The 15636-nt window shown below is 42.8% G+C and overlaps 3 protein-coding genes across 29 annotated transcripts in view; 1 reads left to right on the top strand and 2 right to left on the bottom strand.

Annotated features, from left to right (window-relative positions):
- ABI2 (abl interactor 2) overlaps positions 1-15636 on the top strand; it is a 165721-nt gene that overhangs the window by 110356 nt on the left and 39729 nt on the right. For 13 of the 23 annotated variants that reach the window (XM_073879750.1, XM_073879743.1, XM_073879756.1 and 10 more), the window contains one exon: positions 1537-1954. The exons of 2 other annotated variants lie outside the window; for them this stretch is intronic. In XM_073879750.1, the coding sequence (XP_073735851.1) occupies positions 1537-1712 (176 nt within the window). In that variant the 3' untranslated portion in view covers positions 1713-1954. Of the gene's footprint in view, positions 1-1536; positions 1955-2328; positions 6101-15636 lie in introns of those variants that run through there. 8 more of the 23 variants (XM_073879762.1, XM_073879728.1, XM_073879733.1 and 5 more) reach the window with 2 other exon arrangements.
- On the bottom strand, positions 12335-13377 carry LOC141370475 (ras-associated and pleckstrin homology domains-containing protein 1-like; the record flags this gene model as incomplete). The annotated part of the gene is made up of 1 exon (XM_073879835.1): positions 12335-13377. A coding segment is annotated over one exon (924 nt), but the record flags the coding sequence as incomplete, so codon positions are not given.
- Positions 13238-15636, bottom strand: part of RAPH1 (Ras association (RalGDS/AF-6) and pleckstrin homology domains 1) — an 84225-nt gene continuing 81826 nt past the window's right edge. For 3 of the 5 annotated variants that reach the window (XM_073879705.1, XM_073879709.1, XM_073879712.1), the window contains one exon: positions 13238-14375. In XM_073879705.1, coding sequence (XP_073735806.1) covers positions 13386-14375 — 990 coding nt within the window. In that variant the 3' untranslated portion in view covers positions 13238-13385. The other 2 variants (XM_073879718.1, XM_073879714.1) reach the window with 2 other exon arrangements.

The following is a 15636-nucleotide window of genomic DNA, read 5'->3' as shown; positions in this document are numbered from 1 at the left end:
ATATATATATATATATATATATATATATATATATATATAAAATGATTTCCAGCATAGTTAACATACAATGTTATATTAGCTTCGGGTGTAAGGAAGTAGTATTTTTAAAGCTGAAAATCTAGAAAGTATCTCTATAAAATTATCTGTCACTCCTATTGCTCAGAAGATCTTTAGGTACTGGGTGATAGGTGTATTCTTAAAGCCTGCTGCCCCAACTAGGGCAGTGACTGCTGATGATGGAGAAAAGTGTTTAGATTTGAGAGGTTTAGGAGGTAGAATTAACAGGACTTCTCCTCCTAATTACTTGCAGGGGGTTTGCATTTCCAGAAGCATTAAGAATGTTATCAATTCAAAGAAAAGCTAAAAGATGTTAAGTTTACTAGAAGTACGAAGTACTCTACATATCTTGTATTCTCTTCCATTTAGTTAAACTTCTGTGTCATCTAATGTATTTGTATTTAGGTGTTTGGTTCTGTTTTGAGAAGTACACTCTACGAACTCTTCTGAGGCTCCTCTAAAGTATTTTCTGGTATCCTTAATAGATTGCTGTAATGGCAAATATTCAGAGATTAAGAAAGCCATGTTAATTTTTACTGAAGCAGGCCAGAACAAAAAGTAACTAGGGCAAGTCACTAAATCATAAGTCCCTGTTGTTTTGTTCTCTTATTTATGTGAGGATTAAGTTTGCATGAGAAACTAACAAAGTCAGTATATACTTATCAGAATGATGGCTAGATGGAGATTTTATTGAGTGAAGTTCTGAGTGGTATAGTAAAGGTACGGAGGATCCTTTTATAAAAATAAATCTTCATGTGGAGTTGAGCAAGTTATAAGGTATCCCAAGTTGAGGTCTAACGATCAGCAACCAGAGATTGTGTCAGCTTTGTTACCAAGTTAATTAAGCAGTGAAAATTACAGGAGGCCTGACAGGTATCTTTGTTTTCTTAAAACTTTTGGCCCATCATTGTGGATATGTTAAATTGGCAAAATGCAGCCTGTGTTTTGAAAGAATATATATAGTAAACTCTCACTTTTGACACACGGAACTCATGGGAATTCAACTGCTTATTCTACTTCATGAATAGGTATAGGTTCTAGAAACTTGGAGATGTCCGCTATTCCCTTATTCTCATTTTCTCACTTGCCTTTTATGGTGCATCTTACTGCACTAGTATAATTCGCATGTTTAAAGATACGTGTTTTTACACAATATGGTGCTTAAACAAGCTCAGCTGAAGTAGCAGCCATCTTGCCCGATTCTGGTTCACTAAGGTATTTCCCCCTAGGCTCCTGAAGGGTAAGTTTGACTAAATGTGATTTTTTTTTTTCCTTCTCTTTTATACTCTTCTGAACCTGACCTCTCCAAGATGGGATTTCATTGTATATAACTGGGTATTAGAAAAAAATTTTTTTAGTTTGTGTTTAGAAAGTCACTGAAGTACTGCAGCAGTTGGGAAAGGATGGATATTCATTTATTTGTGTCTGTCTTCCTGGGGATGTTATTCTTTTCATATCCTATTTTTTTCCCCCCTCTAGTTGTGGCAATTTATGATTATACAAAAGACAAGGAAGATGAGCTGTCCTTTCAGGAAGGAGCCATTATTTATGTCATCAAGAAGAATGACGATGGTTGGTATGAGGGAGTTATGAATGGAGTGACTGGGCTCTTTCCTGGGAATTATGTTGAGTCTATCATGCATTATTCTGAGTAAAGCTCAGCAGAGCTGTGTTTCCCTCACAGGAATAGTCAGGTCTTCCCAGATTATCAAAAGGCCCTGGGGATTCCCCTCCAGTGAAATGAAGGAAGGATACAAATGACACAAACTACTTATGTTTTTTTGGTTTACTCCCCAGTATTAAAAAAGCAAGCTGAATCTGAACAAATGGATCTTTCTGCCATTATTTGTACTATGCTGAGCTGTTTGGATTAAAATAAAGTGACCATTTCTAAATATGTCAGAGGTATAACAGCATATAACTCTGTAAAACAAATCAGGTTAAGACTGAATCAGAAAATCTGGGATCTTTCTCAGGAATACTGTACACCCTTGGGATTTCTCCTCCTGCAGAATCTGTGGCATTGGATGTTCTTCAGTGCCTGTGCTAGAGGGTCAGCCTCGTGGCCCTAGTGCTGTACCCTAGCCCCACACTTTCTTCCACTTGGATGAGGAGGAGACAACTAGTATTTAAATAGCATACGTAACCATTTTTATAACTGTTTCGATGGCTTTTTTCCTCTTAACACTGTAAATTCCGCATTCTCTCAGCACTTGAGTGCACCAAGTGAGTGAGTGCTGCTGACTTGCATCCCCCCTTCATGTTTTTCAGTTTGTAGATTGAGGATGATGAAGTGAGTCCCCAAACATTGCGAGGGTGGTTAACAGTTGCTGGTTTGATTTCAATGTGCTGCGGCCGCTGCAGGAGACTGAGCTGCCACCGAGGGCTTGTGGGCCCAGGCATGTGACGCGTGGTCGCCTGGCTCACAGACTGAAGCAGGCGTGTGAAGCTAGACGTGAGGTTCCTGAGGTTCTGAAGAGACTGACCTGGAGAAAATGTTGTGCTCTAGGCATCCTAGACCTTTGCCTTAGGCACTGTTTCCAGGAGTAGAATCTTGGAGGTCAGACCAGCTATTTCTTTACTTCTCTCACTATTTAGGAAAACATTCTTTCTTGGAAAATAGCAGTTATTGTGAAGTCCCTTGACAGTCACTGGGAATCAAAGGCTTGCTACTGTGCTCCCCGAATGTTGTTAATGGCCAGTGTTAGCTGCTGCTGAGTCTACTTATTTCTAGGAAAGGTAAATACTCTCCCAGTTTTTGATTGGTTTTGAAGTCGCTGCTCTTGGCAAGAATTTGAACCTTCTATCTTGGACTAAGAATAGTGGGATGAGAGGTTTAAGGCCAAATACTAATCTACTTACATAGATAAAAATCAAGATAATTTTGAGTGAAACAGTATTTTTTTCTGTCTGTACAAGTTACAGCTTCAAGTGGAGCCTGTAAGGCAGCTGGCTTTAACCATCGCTTCTTTAAGCAGTGTAAGAAATACTCATGAAAGGGTCCAGGAGGGTTTGCTGCTCAGCAGCTGGATTTTGTGGTGAGGACCCAGCTCACGGGCCCAGAGCTGCCATGGGTTTGTCCCCGTCCCAGGGACTTTGCCAGGTCATTTCCCGGTGCTGGGTAAAATGGGGAGCGGCAAGCACTGCGTTTGTTTCAAACGAAGGCCTTGAACAGGATAATGTAGGTAGGGGGATCTGATTGAAAAATGAACAAGTGCACTAGTGTATGAGGGAATTCAGATGGTGTAAGCAGAAGTTAGTATTCCACTTGTAGATCTGTTTTCAGAGCACAAAACGTCATCACTATTTAACCGACCCAGATATAGGGTTCCCTTATCAAGACTTCTTGTTTTAAAGTTGCAGGGGGTTTTCCCCCACATATTGCAAGGTAGCTATTTTGCGTTTAGATTTCTTCAACATGAGCGTTCATTAACTTGCCTCCACTTTGTGCTTTTGTTAGGTCATCTTGACATTCTTTATGCTCTGTTTTCCTTTAAAGTAATGGCCCTGAGTGTCCTCTGAGCCTTCAGGTTCATTATGGACCAAGACTATCTACCTGGATAGGTTAAACTCTTCTTAGTGTTGGTGTGTAACTAGGAAAACTGTTTTGAAATTTAGATGTGTTCCAGTTTTTACTTCAATAGCTTTGTGCTGAGAAAGCTTAGTGGATTTTTAAGGCAAGAAGGTATTTTAAAATCCAGTGTAGTATTCACAGCTCACACCTACAGAAGCAGAGAAGATAATTGTGCAAAAAAAGTTGGTGGCGGTCACCTTGCCTGTTGGACCCCTGCTGGATTGTGGCCTGCAGAAGACACTGGTGCAGTCCTTCATACTGAAGACCTGCAGCAGAGGGGGCTCCATCGGTCAGCTGACTTTTTCTGTATTATTTAACACTAATGTATACAATTATTTTAAAAACACCTGTTGGATTTTCTGCATATTTTAAATTTTTGTACAGTTTTGAATTCTATATATTGTCTTGGAAGGATTCTATGTAATGATGACGGGCCAGGCCTACAGTAATTGGAGACTTTTAATGTATGTAATATTTCACAGATTGCATGCTATTAATAGTCTGTGAAGGTAGTATTTCTTGATTTATTGTAAGTTCCCCCCCCAATTTATTTATTTTTTTTATGAACTACAGGATGGTTGGTAGTAGGAATTCAAAATGAATGCAGAAATCTTACAGGATACATAATATTGTGGCAAAGATGATTCAAGTCTAAAATCTGACTTGTAAGCAACCATTTTAACAGGATAGAGGGAATCTAATGGGAGAGGGGATTTTTTATCCTTCTGAAGTGCTTTTCCTTAAAAAAAGTAAAAGTGACTGAAGAGTCTCTTCCCCTCCCACCCCCCACTTTTGGTACTACTTTTTGAAAGGCCTGGGAGAGATGAATGAAAATAACTTTCTTGTTGACCTTACGGCTAAGGCAATAAATCAAAAACCAAAGTAGTGTCAAGATCTAGACCTGAGAGATTCAGCCTGCTGTATTTGGAGTAAAGACGATTCTTTTAAGATGTCTTGTTCAGTATTCTCCATTTTTTGGCTACCTGCTGTTCTCATCTTTGGGGTGGCAAGGGCCTGCTACTTTTGCTGTGTTCCTAGAAGTCACTAGGTGAGACTTTCTTATCCCTCCCTTTCTTTCCCTCCATCCTGCTGCTGTTTCTTAGCCAGCTAGACAGAAGGTTTATGCATCTTTACAGTGATGTCTGTGATGGAGCTGTGCTCCCTAGCAGTCTTATGTTGATTACAGATGATTACTTAGGATTTTTCTGCTTGAGAGGCATCAAAATGATGGTAGTTTGCTTTTATCCTTTTGTGTTCATTTTCTTTTAGCAGGTACCTTTCTGCATTAAGAACTGTTCCTTTTATTTTTTAATTACCTTTTCTCCTCGGTGGAGAGAGCATGACATATCCTGAAGGCCACCTTTCCCTTGGAAAAGGGTTTGATGAAGGAATTGGCAGTCACCTGCTAAGTCTTCGAAAAAAATGGGGATCTGAGTCACTTCCCCTCTGTTCACTTCTGAACTTCTTTGGCCAGGAACTCCTGACTGGTGTTAAGGTGATGATTTCCCTTCCATGCTTTACTTAGAATCATAGAATTTTAGAGCTACGTTGAGATTTAAAAAATTTTAGTTCATTTTAATTGATGAGGTTAGATGTTTCATTTCAGATAATAGCTACTTAACAGTAGAGTTCCTGACTCAACGCCTGTACTTTCTACAGCTGTCTTAATTGAATATGCTGTATGTTTCTTTAAAAATTAGGAGTGCTACTTGATGTCTTCAGGAAGATACTTGAAAAGATACGCTGTTTCGATAAATTCCATCAGTATTCAAACTGTTTAAAGAAGTGTACTAAGCACAACTTAGTGAAAATTATCTTCATGTTAACCCTTCTACTACTCCACTCAGTACTATGTAGCAAAAATAGGTTACCTGATTTCAGCACTGGCAGGAGCACAGCAGAGAGCCTTAGTTAAGAGAGCCTTATAAAACAGTACTTAAATGGACATTATGCTCATAACCTTACGTTTACTTTATTCCTGTTTCTTATCGAGAATTTCATAAATCTTAAAAAAAAATGACAAACGATAGGGCCTAGCTGTGTATAAATGATCCTTGCTCAGTATCTTGAGATTTTTTTGTAAAACACAAACACGAAAAGCTTATTTTCACATTACGATGGAAATGTCTTTTGCAACTTCAGAATTCTATGGAAAAGCAGTTTTTCATATTTTGTGTCCATGCATCTTTTTTCTTAAAATGGTTTACAAGAAAGAATGTTAAAACAACTTGTGATCTGGCCAGTTGTATTTTTAAGCTCCTGCAGGGAGGGTTGGTATCCTGAATTGAGTAGAAATCATGCAGGAAAACTTGAGGGAGCAGTCTGTTGCCAGTAATGTTTCTTGTGTGTGCCATTAAGCCACCTCCAGCTGAGTGTGGGGGAATCTTCACTTTTTAATTTCAAAACTGTATTTGAAATTGTTGTTGTGTACTAAGAACTTGACCTAAATAAAATTCTACAATGTCCAAATGTCTTGTGAATGCTTTTATGCAAGTAACCAAAGAGGTTACTAAGGTGGTAAATCGAAGTGTACTGGAGAGAATCCTTCCCTATTGCTCTAACCTGAGGGTTTTCTGATCACTTGCCCCTAAATACAATTCTTTTAATACAAAAAGGAGAGGGCTTTTTTTTGCCCTCGTTTGACAAATGATAGTGATTTGTAAATAAGTTATAAATACACATTTATACATACCTTGACATGGCAGGCCAACACATAATTGGTGTGATACCAAAGCTTTGAAACAAAAAGCATCCCATTTTGAATTTGGTTGTACTTTGTTTAAAGAAGAAAATCTTAGTTTCAATAGTCAAAGCTTTCTTTCTTCTCTATTGGTACAAACTAAAAGTTAACCAGTTGAACATACCAAATTGTAGTTTAATTTACCTTCCCACTTAATTTACGGGCACCGCAACATAAACAGCCAAAACCAATTTCTTAAGGATGCCGATCCACAAACAGTCAAGTCCCCATGTTTAAATGAAATCTATGTATTCTTTTTATTAAGGATTGGGTAAGCAGACATAATGAAAACACAAACAAAAATTTACACTGTATGACTACTGTCCTAAGCCGTTACAATAGTTCACCGACAGTAACTGGTAATTTGGAAAATAACTTAATCCAGCAGTAGAACAACAAAAAAAAAAACAAAAAAACATTGTCAGTAGTACTGAATATATCTCTCTTTCATATATATATCTATATATATCTATATATAGGTTTGCACAATCAGGGAGCAAGGCACATAATGAAATGAGAGCGTACATTTAAGCAGAAGAAAATAGCAACAAAGCTGAAAGAAAAACTGTAACTTCACCTTTACCGAGCTGTGCATAATCATAATCTTGAATAATGTTCTCTATTAGGTACTTTATAATGCAGTTCCTTTTGCCTTCTTTTCATGCTTTAAAAAACTATATTCCTACATTGTATCTATCTATCTATGGCAAAGCTCCCACAGCCTAGATAACAGTGTAAGCCTTGACTCCATTTTTTCAAGAAATGGGAAAAGGAGCAATCCCAGTTAAATATGTGCAACTTTCCTTTAAAACAGTAAACAGTGTTTTTACAACATTTAGCACAAGCTAATGATATTGTAAATGTACATTTCTATAAAAGGAGTTCACTAGTGGCAAATGGTAAAATTAAGCAAAATCATTTGAAACATTCCAGTTAATGCTTATTTTCTAGTTAATGCTTATTTTCTAGGAGGGATTATTTACAAGAAGAAAAAAAATATATAGGAAGTAGGAATCATGAAAAATGGCAGTTTTTGGTATTAGGTTACAATAAATCTGACAGACAATGGACAGTTCCCAAAATGCAAAGACTTTCTGTAAGTGCTGCAAGCGTGTTCTGCCTAAGAAGAGGTTGAGGCTTCAACAGTTAAGAGCTTGGTATTAATAGCCATCTGTGATCAACAGGGTCACTTCTGAACTTAGCCATCTTTTAATATGTAGTAATTGCCATCACCCTGACTCGACTCACTTCTCTAAATGTCTTTGGTAGAAAACGGCCAGACCCCATTCAGGTAGATGAAAGCCATCTCTTGTGAGACAGACACTTTCTCTATTTCTGCACAAACTACAAATACTCATCTTCCTTCTCTTTCATTAGCACCTCAAAGTTTGCTTGTTGGATATTTTTTAAATGCTATTCCTCCAAAAGAGTTCAAGGCACTGGGGATTATAGCAGATAGTGTCTTCTCTTCAGCAAAGAGCAAACAAATTGGAGATTTTTTCCCCTTAATGTGTTTATCAAGTATATTGTTATTTAGCAAATTTATTCTACAGCTTATTTTCAGGTTTCTTTTACATATAGACCTTCCAAGGGCACAGTAAGAACAGAGCACTTATTTAGTTGGAGGGATAGACTGGTTAAAAGTGTAGAAATGTTCTACTGAATTTTTAAAGGAAAATCAATCTTAAAAAAAAAAAAGGATATTTCATTGTACTTGCATCTCTCTGTGCATCAAATCTCAACTTGGTGAGTGAGTACATATTCCTGTAGGGCTAGGGATAACCCACATTGATGTAAAGTGTATAAGCAAAAGCCAAAGTGCCAAAAGGTACTGGCAACCTAAAAGGGAGTTTTAGAAACAGACATCTTCTCAAGTGTAGAAATCCAAATTATTATACCTAAAGCAAATCATTACACCTATAATCATATAGGGCCATACAGGTTTTTAACTGGTCTAAACTTGAATAAAATCTGAGATACTGTTATCAGTTGTAATTTGTTAGCTCTTGAAGGTATATGAAAAATTAACTAGGAGAAAGGTTTTTTGTTTAAATTCACCTCGTGTTTGTAACAAATTGCTTTTAGCAGAAGAAAAAAAGGTGACAAAGGGTTCTGTTGGTGGCTTGATAGTCAAATAAAACCGGTCCATACCATTACCTGACACTTTTTTTTCCAGGCTATTTCATTACCTTACATCCTTGACACAAGCTTATTAGCGGTTGTATTCTCCTAGAAGAGCAGCTTCTGAAACTAACTGGATGCACAGCTGCTATTAACCTTGATCTCAGCTGTCACTGTATTGGAGTTATTTATTCATGATCTCCCAATTTTGTCTATAAACTTTCTTGATAAACTCAGCACTTTTTAGTGGCAAGTAAACTTTCAGAGAGAGGACTTCCAGGATAGTTCGTGGCCCTTAGCGGAGTATATGCCGCCAGTGGGCAGGAGCACTTTGATTTTAGAGGGCTGTAAAACACCGGCACGTCTACGTTACTTTGACATTTTCTGGTGAAAATTATTTCCTGTAATTTTTAAGTCACCAATCTTTCTCATCTTAAAAAGTCCCAGAAATGAAAAAAAAAATCCAATTTACAGTTAGGTGGGTCCTATAAAAGCCATAAGAATACCTATCCTAAGGGAATATTATAGCAGCTGAAGAAATAATGTGTTTGAGTAGTAAAAACGCAGCTGAATAAAATTTCAATGAGTCTAGCATTTATATTCTTACCTAGAACCTATGTCGTTTTTTTTTGTTTGTTTTTTAAAGATTTTATTTATTTGACAGAGACAGCGAGAGCAAGAACACAAGCAGGGGGAGTGGGAGAGGGAGAAGCAGACTTCCCGAGGAGCAGGGAGCCCGATGCGGGGCTGGATCCCAGGACCCTGGGATCATGACCTGAGCCGAAGGCAGACGCTTAACGACTGAGCCACCCGGGTGTCCCTATGTCATTTATTAACAGAATAGGCTCTGCTACCCTTCAGAATTAGTACCCAAACCTTAAGCACCGGGTGATCACCAATTCTGAAATGATCTGTGGTAGGAGTGGAGGGTGTCACTTATTAACCAAGTCACTAGCTGAAACAGGCGCCTGTTTGCACTGCCCTCGACAGCACGCTATTCACTTCTCAGTACAGCCAAGTCAGCTGCCCAGATGTTCTTCTCTGACCAGAAGCAGATACATGGGGTTGGAAGGCTTCTGAGCAGACGGCAGTGGAAGAAGGCAGTCCGTGTTCTCCAATAACACACCAGAGAGAAGTTCCAAAAGTTAACAGTCATCTCAAAGGAACTCCACACAACTTCATCCCAACAAAAATCCCACTAGGGAGTAAAAAGCTAGAAGTATAATCTAATGTATTATTTTGTGGGTTTTTTTGATTCAGTGTTTCACATAAAACAAAGGGGGGAAAAGTTGATTAATAATAGCCTTTTCTGTCTTTGGAGAAACGTAAAAGAAAACCACCTGTTGGAGACAAGCCCTGGGATTCGGGCATAAACAACACAGCTCTCCTCTTGGTGCTGCAAGCGTTCTAAAGGATGTCTGCTCTTTCAGGAAAGTGATAACGTGGGAGCATCAGTTTGGATGGCTGTCAGGACTGACACAAGCCAAGAAGTCCTAGGGAACCCCACACTGACTAAAGCAAGGCTGCATCTTAGGGCCCAAATCATGGGTGAAGGAAGACTGAGGGAATATTATTGTTTTTCCCCTCCAGGAAAGTTGAAGTCCACCTTCATATAAAATAAAGACCATCACCACCACAAAAACCCTAGTGATGAATATTTCTATCACTGGATTCCTATTAATCACTTTACCTGACAAATAAGGGTGATCCTTAGAATATAAAAGTGCAGGCAGCAGGCAGAACTGTGGGAAATTACTTCACTCACAAGTTACAGCGGAGCTTGGCCATCTGTGCTCAACCATTACCAAAATTGCTGTGCGTGCCTAAATTAACAGTGCCGACGTGTTAAAGGTCACTTCATAAGCCTAAAAATATCAAGCGCACAAAGTTTGAGAACAAATGAGAAGATCCAAAAAGTATCTTTTAAAGAGCAGGGCTTTAAAAAATGCACAATGGTACATATTCTTATTGCTCTATAAGCACAGGAACTGCTGAATAATATCCTAGAGATCTAGGCAATGGAGAGGTGCCACTTCATATTCTGATGCAGTCCTTTTTTTGGAGGTGGGTTTATAGGAGTATCTTGTGTATATAGTACAACTTTAGCTTATTCTTAAATTCTTTACTATCTCTGCCCCACTGCACTGGCTTCACTTTTTTCTTATGGGACAATGTCAAAGATTTTTGCAGTTTGCACTGGTAATTCTTATTCACGACAGGTAGAGACTTTGATTACAAGATGTGCTCGTGTATATCACTGCTGGGATGGCTAGTTTTTATTGTTTAAGAGCAGCTCTGAGATTGCATTTTATTTGTAATGGTCACTTCATCATCATAAACTGATGAGACAGTACATATTTCTCTCATATACCAAGGAAAATTCACAGAACAACAACAACAAAGGTGTTAAGCGTAGTGTGAAGCATAGAGAATGTAGTGTGTCATTAGAGCAATGATTCCATTTTATACCAAACTGCACATGCAGAATATGTAATGTCATTCACTGTACTTGGACTACACTACTCCACCAGAACACCCGGGAACCTGGACAAATCTCCACAACCAGGCCACAGCAAGCAAGAATCCGAGTGTGCTCTAGTAGCTAAGGATGAAATGGTCAAAAACCTCCCTTTTCCCCTTCCTCTGGGAGAGTCCCATACTCCAGTGGATTCTCTGTTATACACTACAGTCCATACACAACCTGACAAATGATACCTGCACAGGGGGCAGTCCTGCTTCTTTCCTAATCACCCATTCTAGAGCAACACACAAAAAAGACGCAATTCAGAAGCTAATTTTGTTTTTGTAATGATGCACTGTATCGGACATGGGATGTGTATATTTGATAGAGCAATTGTCTACAGATCTCTACTATCAACATCTACCTAAAGCACACACTATAAGATAACTGGTGACCCAAAAACATACTGGGACAGGGCATTCCAGGGGTATTGTGTCAGATATTCCCTTATGACAAATCAAAACAAGAATCACGAAGCCAAGCTTGATGAGGCTTCGCAAAGCTCATGGAAAAGATTCCAACAGTACAAAAAGAACTATCCAGGATTGCAGTACTAAATCATCCATGTACTGTAGGCAAAGAGCTTACCTGTGACAGAACACATCCTAGATACAGGTGGGATCATGGCGGCACTACAACTAGAATGGTTTAGTTCCATCGTGTGTTTACTTCCTATGCACAACCGCGGACGGACACAGCATCTGTGGAAACTTCCCCATTCTGCACTAGTGACCCACCCATGACGCTGACAGTTTCCTGATTTAAAGTGCCCCTTCATGTATAAGTGATGAAGTGTCAGCCAAGCAGTTCGAACTTCAGCCAACTGGGGAAGAAACAAACACAAGAGTCCCATCGATACACCAAACACTCTGCTGTCTTCGCAAACTGAGAAACAGCACATAATACATCTATTCCTTAATATATAATACACAACATGCACAGAGAGGCTGCACATGAACACTTATGAAATGCCTTCTAAGTCAGTGATTAGAAGTTTTTGGTCCAATCCACGTGGCAGGTAACAGAAATCGTAAGGGACAGGACACGCATCCCCTTCCATGCCTCTTCCACCAAAATACGCAAACCCATATTCAGGTCAGGAGAGCAAAGGAATACTCACTCACTCTCAGCTATGTACACACACACACTGTCCGTACATGTATAGCCATGCGTGTCCACGCACACGTACACACACGTACAGCTGGATACTACCTGAACAACATCATACTAGGAGGCTCTGAACACCAGAGGTCGTAGGTGTCAGGTGAGCTGATTGTAGAACTGATTACAGATACCATGAAAACCAAGTCCTGCAGTAGCTACTACCAGTCCCTCGAGAGCTTGGTGTTCTGGTCTCTCTTCGGGGGTGCGGGAGGGGGTCCTCTCCGCAATGTTGCATAGCCCGATATATGACTACCTCCGTAAGCGGCTTTCTGCTGATCAGAAAGCAGTTCCGGGGGGGGGCGGCGGCAATGCCATATCATCCATGGTGGCCGTGGGTTCCGCTCTGGACATGCGGGAGGAGGAGAGCGAACCATGCCGGGTGATGGACTTGCGTTGCAGTGTCCTGTTGAGGTCGGCGAGGAATCCAGGCTGGACACTAAGGCTGGACTTGGGAGAGGTGGGCACTTGCGGCACAACTGTGGCCATTGCTGGCTGCTCAGAGATCTCTGCTTGAGTGAGGCGGGTGCTGTCGTTCCGTTTGGGTCGTGTGGGTGGAGGGGCCTTCTTCGTTGATGTTTTGGACCATGGCTGTGGTTGAGGATTAACGACTGCCACTTTTGGAGAGGTGTTTCCCGAGAATACAGCTGGAATCTCTATGGGGGGCAGAGGAAGCTCTATTTCAGGTGGAGGGGGTGGAAAGTCGGAATCGGATGGAGGAGAAGGAAATTCTACCACAGAGTCCTTTCCGCGCCCACTCAGGACAGATGTTTTTGTCGACACACACCCCTGCTGGAGAACTCCAGGAAGGTTAACTCCAGAAAGATTTAGTTTTCCGGGTTTGGGGGGCGCCGCCGGAGGTGGTGGGCTCTCTTTGCTGGGAGATCCTGAGGGTTCTGCTGGCGATGCAAACTTGCTCACTAGACTGTCTACTGAGGGTCTCTTGGGCTCAGGGTGCTCGGTGCAACTGCTGGACTTAATGCTGGAGTTTCGCTGTGGGGTTGGGGGAGGTTTCTTTGCCCCGGGGCTGGATGTCTTACTGGTCTTTTTGCCTGGAGATCCACTTTTGTCGGAGGCAGGAGAAGCTGAGGGCGTAGTTGTTAGGGGTGCCGGGACCGGGGCCGGTGGTGGAGGAGGGGGAGGGGGAGGGGGGGGGGGAGGGGGGGGGGGGGGGAGGGGGGGGAGGAGGAGGGGGAAACGCCAGGCTGCTCTCAGGAGGAGGAGGGGGGAAATCCGGAGAGGGGACAGGGATGGAGCTCGGCTGCCACTTGGGTTTCGCTCTCACAGCAGGAGGGGACTGTGGGGCCACATGTGCGGAGGGAGGCCTGAAGGGCTGCTCCACGGGAGGAGGGGCTGGAGGGGGCGGAAACTGGCTGGCTATCTGCTTCACGACTGAGGGCACCGGAGACAGTGGAGAGGGAGGTGGTTTTACGCAGAAGCTCTGCTGCTTGGGTAACGTGGGTGGGGGGACTGGACCAGGAGGAGCAGGGGGAGAGGGTGCGATATGGGACACAGGAAAAGCTGGCTGCTTTTTTGCTGGGGGGGCTGGAGGAGCAGGTGTGGGTGGCACAGCCTGTGTCATAACAGGGGGCACAGTCTTGGTGCTGGTCGGTGGGGGCATCGTCACAAGGGGTTTGGGGGGCGCTTGGGGAGGGAGGGGTGCAGGGACAGGAGGGGGTGGTGGGGGCGTCGGAGGGGCCACCTGAGTGGCATGCTGAACGTGATGGATCTTCAGTGGAGGAGGTGGAGGGCTGAACTGTGGGAGGGATGGGGTACAGGGTGCCGGTCTGAGCTGGGCCATAGCTGAGCCCGGGGTGGGGGGAGGGGGCGGGGGTGGGGGCGGGGGAACGACCCCACTGGGGGGCACCAGGATCTGAGGCTTTCCTGACTGGGAGGTGGAGGCCAGAGACTGCATCACTGAGGGCGGCGGAGGCTTGAACAGGGGTCCTGAGTGCTGAGAAGCGTTCTGCAGCCTGGTTATTGTGCTGTACTTGACGAACATGGTGGCTGCTGAGCCAGCTGAAGGTGCCGACTGGCTGGGCAGAGGTGGGGGAGGTGGGGGGGGGCGGAGGGGGGGGTGGGGGCGGGGGTGGTAGAGGCGGGGAAGGCTGTGAGGCAGTGTAGGGGGTGACCAGCTTGGGCTGTGGGGGTAAAGGGGGCATAAGTGAAGTGTAGGGTCGATTCATAGACTCCATTCTGGCCTAAAAGGAGCATAAAGGTGGGGGGGTGGGAGAGAGAAAACACAACAAACACAACAGTTACAGTGGTAAGCTTTGCGTCAAACTAAACAGCAAGGAATCTGGGACATGGGAGAAAGGACTCTGCAGTGGGACAACGTCAGGAAGGCGAAAATAGGACTCCCTGGGCACCAAGGGTACAGGGAATTTGTTCACCCAGCAATACTCTCAAATGGCAAGACTGCCTAACAATCTAGGGAAAATGTCCTGCTGATCAGTGGCGGGCTGTCTGATCTCCGAGCCCTGACTTTCACACACCTGCCACGAACAGGAGGCCCCGTGGGAGGAGCTCTGTGCCCTGACCCCCCTGGACTGTGGCAAGTGGAGACGTGATGGCTCGAGTTCACCTTTCAGTCCATGGCCGCATCCACATCAAGCAGATGCCATAACTGGGTTTAGGAGTGTTGGTGGAGGGCCTCCCGAGGCGTGAGGATGGCTGTGTGATGCTAGCAAGCTGACACGGGAGAACATGAGAATGTTCAGCAGGGCGTGCACAGACACACACTCGTGTTCGTGTGAGACACTTGCATCCAACATGCACAGAAGTCCAGCAATGCAGGTAAAGGGGGGGCATTCTTTACATTTGTTTTACTGGAAAATACATAAAGAAATGCTTTATAAACATTACAGCAAAAGATTATAAAAATACCATACAGAAAAAGCCAGGAGAAAATGAGGGGAAACCTTAGAAAACTAAAGGAAATATATCAAGGAATGGCAGCTAGAGTTTGCCAACAACCTGCTGACCAGCCCCTTGGGCACCTCTGGCACTGCCTGGGTTACCACATCTGGTTATCTGTGTCATGGAGCCACTCATGCACGAATGTGGTTCAAGTACTTTTGAAAAGAGCAAAGGAAGGGCCCTTGGTTTAATAAAGCTTGGGCACGTATTTTAGGTGCTTTGAACAGACTCTGAGGATCCAAGATAAACCATTTGTTTCCAAACTACAAATGACATCTAATTAGCATCAAGAATGCTCAGGTTAGTAGACTAGAAGGCTCAGGGTGGGGCTGAATTCTAATGCCCACCAGGACACTCACATGTTTCTTTAAAAACTGCACAAAGTAAAAGCATTAGTCTGCGAGACTTGGTTACAGGAGTCACCCAGGTTAATGTGTTTCCAAAGAACAGCCCCTGACCTTAACTTGACCCTGTCTTGGCTGCTGCAGGGGTGCAGACCTCAGCCGTGCTGGCCTTCTCATTTGGCACCTGAGGCTGAGGTAA

The sequence above is a fragment of the Callorhinus ursinus genome, unplaced genomic scaffold, assembly GCF_003265705.2.
Source record: "Callorhinus ursinus isolate GAN/ISIS: 27379988/994484 unplaced genomic scaffold, GSC_fseal_2.0 scaffold2, whole genome shotgun sequence".
NCBI classification, from domain to species: Eukaryota; Metazoa; Chordata; class Mammalia; order Carnivora; family Otariidae; genus Callorhinus; species Callorhinus ursinus.
Note: the sequence above shows the minus strand (reverse complement) of the source record. Positions and strands in the feature narration are given on the sequence as shown.